This window comes from Nothobranchius furzeri, chromosome 11, assembly GCF_043380555.1.
Source record: "Nothobranchius furzeri strain GRZ-AD chromosome 11, NfurGRZ-RIMD1, whole genome shotgun sequence".
Taxonomy (NCBI): domain Eukaryota; kingdom Metazoa; phylum Chordata; class Actinopteri; order Cyprinodontiformes; family Nothobranchiidae; genus Nothobranchius; species Nothobranchius furzeri.
In genome coordinates this window covers 51,695,063-51,703,414 of record NC_091751.1, presented here as the reverse complement: position 1 = coordinate 51,703,414, position 8,352 = coordinate 51,695,063, and the positions used below count along the sequence as shown (strand labels likewise).

The 8,352-nt window shown below is 37.5% G+C and overlaps 1 protein-coding gene across 1 annotated transcript; it reads right to left on the bottom strand.

Moving 5' to 3' along the window:
* On the bottom strand, positions 1-5,051 carry LOC107383913 (NAD-dependent protein deacylase sirtuin-5, mitochondrial). The gene is made up of 9 exons (XM_015956808.3): positions 4,939-5,051; positions 3,198-3,302; positions 2,761-2,894; positions 2,364-2,589; positions 2,191-2,278; positions 2,040-2,093; positions 1,244-1,367; positions 975-1,090; positions 1-774 (listed from the first exon to the last, which is right to left on the bottom strand). The coding sequence occupies exons 2-9, from the start codon at positions 3,295-3,297 to the stop codon at positions 702-704; spliced, it is 915 nt and encodes a 304-aa protein (XP_015812294.1). The 5' UTR covers positions 3,298-3,302; positions 4,939-5,051; the 3' UTR covers positions 1-701.
* Positions 5,052-8,352: the final 3,301 nt, after the last annotated feature.

Here is an 8,352-nt window from a genome sequence, read left to right as displayed (position 1 = left end):
TTCATGTATCCATGAAGTCGTTTATTAGTTATGCTTCATACAAATACACAGGCAGTATTAATAAAGTCAGAAACAACTGTATGTTACTTTGAAGACAATAAAGTACATCAATTTTCACATTTCTGTTTAGTTCTAGCGATATTATGACACATGAATCTATGAGAAAACAGAAAAAATCCAGCAAATGTCAGATGAACGTCCAACATCATGTAAGTGCGAGAGGCTGATCTACCGTCTGAATCCCCGTAACACTGGCTGACTCGTATCTGAAAATTCAAAACCAAGCTTTTGGTTTGAGTCTGGAAAGGCACACGTTTATTTCTGGATGTGTTTATTGGATAGAAAAGGAAAAGAGGAATACTATCCATTGGCACAAGAAGTCGAATGTTGTTCTATTCTACAGCATTGTTTTAGAGCGAAACAACTCTAAACCATAATCTCCTGCTAAAAATAGTATCTTGGGGGGGGGGGGAATCATTTTATATGCAAACTCCTACGTACAGAAAGCGTTCCCCTTCACTAATCAAGTTACACATTTCCTGCTTTGCGTCTGAGCAGTCAATTTGATTCCAGTTAGTTATATTCAAGTATAAGGAGATCAATTATTTAGTTTTTAGAAAACAAATCATTTTATTTACGAAAATTGTACTGAAATCCCACATTTTTGTCATATTTTGGGGGGAAAAAAGAAAGTGTTGGATTTAAAGGACTTCAGACTCATGTGGCGCCAAAGCTTGAGGCAGAGTAGTTCCACATGGACCCTGAAAATGGTACCTGTGTCACAAAAATAAAAGAAAACAAGACATTTAAGGTAAAAAAAAAAGTCTGATTAGAAGGTCATTTCTTCAGTAGAAAATTACTCTAAGAATGCATCTGATGAAACTTCTTTATTAAAAATCATAAAATTCACCAAAACTCTTTGTATTTATATTTGTTAATGTAATTTTTTTTTTTCAGTTACTTCACTAACTTACATGAAATATTCTGTTTTCGGTGTTGTGTTCATGTTAAACTCCGCCACTGGGACGCCTCTGGAAGCGACCCGAGGGCCAAACATGGCCGCTGGGTAAACGATGGAAGACGTCCCCACCTGCACGTAAACAACAGAGAGCAACAACCTCGGTGTCAGCCTCAGATCTCGCTGCTAAGTAGTGCACGTGGGGTCATGACCTTGACAGACTCTGAAGAAATTCATCATTACATAAACATGTTAGAGGAGGACTGTGCCATAAGGAGAACTCACCACCAGACAGAGATCGCAGGTTTCAATTTCTTTTTCCACCATGGTCAGGAGATGAGAGTCCAGAGTCTCTCCGAAGAAAACCACATTGGGCCTCAGAAGACCGTGGCAGTCTCTCTCTTCACACCTTGATGGGGCAGTTGCAAAATTTAGGGTCAAAATTTTCTACAACAAACGTAGTTGTTTCGGAACACGAAGCTTAAATCTGTACACTGTTAAGGAGGCAAGCATAACAGAAATAAGAAGCAGCTATTTATTATTCCCATTTTCCAAAAGTCAAAACTTAGAAGAGCCAGCTCATGCTAGTTTAAACCTTTGAGAGCAAAGTCAGGCACAAAATATGATAAAGTATCACCGTTGGCATTATTGAGAAGTCTTTTTTATTTTAAATAGGAGTTATTTTGGTCAGCCTTTTATACCCGAGAAAAGGAAAAAAGCAGAACTTGTTTTAATGTTTTAATATGCCAAATTTTTACCTTTTCCCCTCATTCTTTTACACACAATCTAATCAACTTCCTTTTTTATAAGATTGTGGCCTTTTTTACACTTATTGTTAGTTTTCAATCATTTTAGCACCCGGCAAGAATAGATCATTGTTAGTACTTAAACAGGGTGGACTACCCTTCACCTCACATGGTTTAAAAGAGTCTTACAGCTGCAGAACACAAAATTTGAAAATTCCAAGGTCATTGTGTGCAGCTGATCACAGCGTGACCTCAGTGGGTCACCATCAGACCGTCTAAAAATACAAAATGATCCTGCCACTAATATTCTTATTATGGTGTGAACGTAATCTCACCTTGGCAGTTTGTCCACAGGAATCTGAGCATCGGGAACATTTGGTCCGGGAGCTCTTTACGATGACAGAAAAACACGTTAGAAACTTTGCTCATGCACGGGTCAAATGGAAAGCATCAGACTATGAGTTGTAAATGTGAAGCGCTGCCTACCCTTTGCCCTTCAAGGCAGCACAGATGGGGCTTTCCTTGTTCAGAGTCACTTGCCTACAACTCAAACAGCGTGTCTCCATCAGACTGCCTACAATTACACACAGCAGCTTTTAAATGTGTTACAATGCAGAAAAACCCACCAACAAAGCACAACCTTCAATTATAACTCGCACCATGAATCTGGAGTACATGCTTGGACCCAGCCTGCCTGTGCAAATCATCTATGCACTGTGTGATAACAACAACAGAGCGCCCCTGCTTCTTCAGCCGGGCCTCGCACTCCGCAATGGCGAAATGGACGGCACTGGGCTGCTTGTCCAACACGAGCTCCCTTCTGTAATGGTAGAACTCCCAGACCCGAGACGGGGTGCGAGAGAAGGCTTCTGGACTGGCAAGGTCCTGCGGGAATAGTCAGAAAGGCACAATTTCAGAATATGTGAAGCTTTCATACGTTTATTTTCACTAAAAAGATCAAAAACAAAACGAAAATCAGAGCAAAAAAAGTTTTTACTTTTGAATTGAACTAAAAGATGCAACATGCACGTGTGGACACATTCTTCCTAGAATTACCTGAGAATGCCACTTCCTCCACTTCTCATGCTCTCCTCTGAAAGTTGGTACTCCGCTCTCTGCACTAACACCTGCTCCGGTGATGATCGCGATGTGTTTTGCTTTGGAGAAGGCCTTGCGGAATTCAGACATGTCTAGGAGTCAAAGGAGGAAAAAATACCTACTAACATCAGATCAGGTCTCAGAGCTTTTACAGGCACAGTTGAGTTGTTTTACAGTAAGGTTGTAAGCAGTGCTTGAAAAGAAAGTATACGGCTATTGACACTTAAATGTATCATGTTGCAACACATTTTTGAGTGCTACTTCAAACATTTTATATTCCAGCTATTTGCAGAATAAATTCCTTGTTCTTCGTGCCTGAATGGGAGAACAATTTCTTCATAGTTGAAATAGGTTTACTAAAGTATTTTTATTTATTTATTTAGTTTGTCCTTTACCTGAACTTGGTTTCGCCGTTTCTACTGGTGGTGCATTTGTCACGTGCGTAGAACACATGCGAAAGCCAAGTGAAAAGATGGCTCTGTTTTTGAGAAGCATTGTCACTAGAAGAACAAATGAAACATGTGAGACAACAAAAACATGAAAGAATCTAAAATGTCATTTAAAGCATGGCTTTAATAGTTTACCTAAAGAACTGTTTTAATGGAGGTCCCTTCCAAAAAAGCAACATTTGGGACCCTTAACACAAAAAAATGGCGGAAATCAGCCAGATCACGTGTTTTTTTAAAGGATCGGAATTGGGAGAAATAAATCGAATTTAACTTTTTTAAACAATAAACATGACTTTTTAAATTCACCCTGAGATAGAATTTTTCCTAACTGAATAAAAATGGCTTGGTTTTAATTGAAAAAAAGTCCATCACTATCAATATTATTTGTTTCTTGTACGAAAACAACGCAGTAACGTCAAGCAAGGACTCAGACACCAAGTGCCGCAGCTAGCAAGCCTTTTTCTTATTATTTTAATGCTTTTCTGAAAAGTATTGGATCGGGACTCGGTATCAGCAGATACTCAAAATCAAATAACTCAGAATCAGGAGCAAATAAACACATAATCAGAACATCCCTAATTTTTTAATACAGACTCCATACTTGGCTTCAGCACTCACAAAACATAATAAAATGTGTTTTTTTAGATTTAACTCATTTGATGGTAGGTTTTTATATAAAAAAAACTGCATTGTACAAAAAGAAAAACACTACTGCCTGTCAAGATAATGTACTATGGGACCTCCAAGGGTTATTATGTCATTGTAAATGTGTTAAATTAAAATTACATGTTCAATTATACGTTAAACTACAACTAAAAACACAAGTTTTCTTCAACACTAACATTACTGGAAACTCAGAAACCATATGAAATAACAGCAAAAACTATCCAGGCCAATTATCTTTCTAATTACTCATGTCCATTTCAGAAACCATAAAATGAATGCACCCACATTTTACTTATTACTGAATATGGATAATCTGTTACTGTTCTCATGTTATAGTTCTCTGAATGAAGAAATAAAAGAACACATGCACAAAGTAGAACACCAGATGGGGCTATTACAGTCATATAACCCCGTTGCAACATTACAGAGGCAGTTTGGGTTTTATTGCACTCACTGACACACACACACACACACACACACACACACACACACACACACACACACACACACACACACACACACACACACACACACACACACACACACACCTTCCTTTTAAAATAATAGGTTTGCAGCTCTAACTGTTAAACCACAGAGAGATTAAGATCTAAATGAAAAGGCAAATTAACAAACATTAGCTTTAAAAACCCAAACATCCAAAAACAAGTTTCACAAGAACGCAGAACCTCTTGCACCAAACCAGGATTACACCTCACCTAATCTCAGAGCCAGAGTTGTAGATATTCTGTAAATTTACACAAGCACATTAATCTAAAAGTGTGTTTCTGTAATATTTCAATAAAATACACAGAATCAAGTTGATATTGTTTTCCGACATTCCTTAAATCATCCACATTCCAAACATGTTGCTAAACTCGTGAGGTACGTGAGCTGCTAGTGCAGCTAAACATTAGCAAAAACTAAAGGCTACTGCGCAAACATGGCGACATACTTTGGTATTATACCGACCCAACAAAAGAATTTTAAACGAACGTATATTTGGAGCTTTACTGGTACTTACCTTGTCATGTAAAGTTGTTTTCGTTAGCAGAAAGCTACATCGAGTACGCTTGTTTACCTGGACGATTGTAAATAACAAGAGACGCCGAAAAGTGCGTCCCAGTGTCGTAAAACAGGCAAGGTCGAAAGACGGGTGGATCGCGTCCACCCTCTAACGGTCAACATGCGCAACTACTGTAATAGCCGTTGAAATAATAATAATAATAATAATAATAATAATAATAATAATTATTATTATTATTATTATTATTATTATTATTATTATTATTATTATTATCTCCTATGTATTAACATAAAATAAACATTTTATGTAAAGATAAGTTATCCTCAGTACCACAGTAAATCGAGTAAAGCTAACTTTGGATTTGAATGATCTTTGAAAAATTATTTGACCAAAAAAAGAAATCCTCCCTCCTGAATTCAGAAATCCATTGGCAATCTCTTCCCCAAAGAAGAATGTTATTTTCCTGATTCAACTTCTTCTGGTATGTTACCAATGATAACTTAGAATGTTGATAAGTAAGTAAATAAATAAATAAATAAATAAATAAATTTGATCAAAATAACAGTCAGTTTGTCATAAGTATATGTGATGTTTGGTTTTTCACCAAAAAAACTGTTTTGCTGCAAGTGAAATTCAAACTAAAGAAAATGATGAATTCAGTTATTCTTTTAAATGAGTCAGATGAGTCAAGGCTGAAGCATAATGCAGCTTTACCATTGTGTGGCTAATCAAATAAACCCTTACACACTTGCTTCAAAAACATTTTCATTGGTCAAAATTTGAAATCATTAAAAAAATACTTGCAGCAGCTTCACTGATGGCTGTGAGTTAAATATGTGCAAACCGATTGAAGGAGCTGGTTGTCCTCTCACTCATAGTGACATCATAGTTCATTTAAACACATCTTGTTGGCTTACTGATCTTCACTGAAATAGCAACCACTCAACTAAGGGTTAAATATTTCACACAGATCTAAAAGGGCAAATTTAAAGCTGTAAGTTTAATTGTGAAATCATAAGTAAGTACCAGCCAGCTTTTAAATGCTTTAAAACATGAGTCTTTAATCTGCAGAACTGGATCCACAGTCATGTGGCTCTTTGGCTCATTTTAAAATGTTCCTCCTAATTTTGGCAAAGAAGACTTGAAGCAGTGTCACTGAAAAATGGAAATGATCAATGGCCTGTATTTGTATGGCACCTCTACAACCCCCCAAAGCACTTTACAACACATTCAACCCTTCACACACACATTCACACACTGGTGGTGATGAGATACATTGTAGCCACAGCTACCCTGGGGTGCACTGACTATAGAAAGAGTGCCAAACACTGGTGCCACTGATCACTCCAACCGCCCAATGACAAAACAACAGCATTCTTTGGCAGGAGTCGGGATCGAACCTGCAACCTTCTGATTACTGGACATTGGAAAATGGCAATAGAAAAGAGTAGTTTTAGCTATTGTCATGTCCAAACCTTTGCTAAGTGTCTGGAATTTCTTCTGCAGGATCTCACAAATGATGAAACAGTTTGAGCAGCTTGATCGAAGACATTTTGATTTGCCAGACACAATTGTGTGCAGTAAGATGTATTCATTTGAGTGACAGATTTAACTTAATTTGTATTGGTAAATGGTAAATGGCCTGTATTTGATATAGCGCCTTCTAGAGTCCTGAAACCCCCCAAGGCGCTTTACAACACAACCAGTCATTCACACACACATTCACACACTGATGGGGATGAGCTACAATGTAGCCACAGCTGCCCTGGGGCGCACTGACAGAGGCGAGGCTGCCGAGCACTGGCGCCACCGGTCCCTCCGACCACCACCAGCAGGCAACGTGGGTTAAGTGTCTTGCCCAAGGACACAACGACAGCGACAGACTGAGCGGGGCTCGAACCTGCAACCTTCCGATTACGGGGCGAGCACGTAACTCCTTCAGATGTATTTAAAATGCAGTCATACCGTTCTGTTTAAGAGAGCTAATTGTCACCTCACATTATAATATGTTGATTCTGTTTCATGCAGGGGTGTGTCCAGGGAGTGGCTTGGGGTAGCACATTGCCACCCTTGGAATCTGATTGGCCACCCCAGGTGCAACCCCATTGAGTTCCATTGAAATTACAATTATATTCTCCACAAAAGGCTTAGGGTTATAAACCAAAAAATATATATAAATTAAAATAAATAAATAAATAAATAAATAAATAAATAAATAAATAACAGGTGGCAGAATGAACCTTTAACAATGGTTTATAGTCCCAAGCCTTCAGAACATTTCAGTATTACCTTTATATTTTTCTTTATAATTTCTCATATTGGCCTAAATATTACTAAGAGTCCTGGCCCCGCTCCACTCCAGCTGGTGGTGGAAATGAACCAAGAAGTGGCTTGCTAAAAATGGTCATGGCACAATGTGTTCAAGAGCCTGGACTGGTTTCTTGATGCAACTCCTGACCAAAAACATTATTTTCAACATACTTATAGAAATGAAAAGTAGAAGTAAATACCATGCTCTAAGAAAACATCAAGCACTGATGTGGCCTTTTGAGAAAATTTGAATAACGGCAACATTTATTTATCCTCCTTGTATGATTTTAAATAACAACTTAATGTTTTATTTGCAACGGGGCGCATGTAATTTATTTTCAAAAAACGTGAGATTTGGATTAGCTCACAGTTAAGCAAGAAATACATTTTTTGCTTGTACCCCCCAGTTTCTTCTTTTCTGTCCTAATAAGAGAAACAGAATGAACAACAGAACAGACATTTCAAAGGTCAGCCAAAATGTGCTTATCTGAATAAGTTATGGAGGGTGAGATGGTAAAAATCTCACACCTGATAGTTGCAGGCTTCTTCTCAAAAATAAGGTTTTAAAAATGCTCTAAAACAATGAGGATTTATTTTATTTCTAATTAACTGTCTGGCTTCAGCACCATGGAGAGCAACTGTCAGTCACTCGCAATCCAGTTTCTATTTATTTTTTGATGAAAATGTGTTTTTCTTACATTTTTACAGTCTCCATTCGTCTATTTTATATTTATTTATCTACCTTTACCCACTGTTTCTTGCTGGACTCAGTAGATAGGGAATATATTACTTTTTGTATTAAACTGTACCTCTTGTCTGCCCTCTTTAAAACATCCTGAGCGATGAAAACCCCTCACAATCCTTTAGCTGTACAAATGATTTAAAAAAAGATACTTTGAGGGCAGCTGTATTTTATTTTTATTGTTATAATTGCAGTCTTCTTTAGAAAACAGTAAATCATTTGTGGATTACAGAATTACAAATTGATGATTTTCGACAGAAAGCAGGTTGAATCAAGATATTTTATTAGGAAATGTAATTTTCACAACGTATGTTTGCGTAACCCTCCTCCTTTTCATCGGTGACCGCCTCCCAGTGTGT

Bases quoted from the DNA above. Each gene is read 5' to 3' on its own strand.
- LOC107383913 (XM_015956808.3), bottom strand. From the start codon at position 3,297: ATGCTTCTCAAAAACAGAGCCATCTTTTCACTTGGCTTTCGCATGTGT. The intron at 2,094-2,190 runs GTAGGCAGCGCT...GTCATCGTAAAG, and splicing joins GCTGCCTTGAAGGGCAAAGG to AGCTCCCGGACCAAATGTTC. The intron at 1,368-2,039 runs GTGAGATTACGT...TGCCCCATCAAG, and splicing joins CCTGTGGACAAACTGCCAAG to GTGTGAAGAGAGAGACTGCC.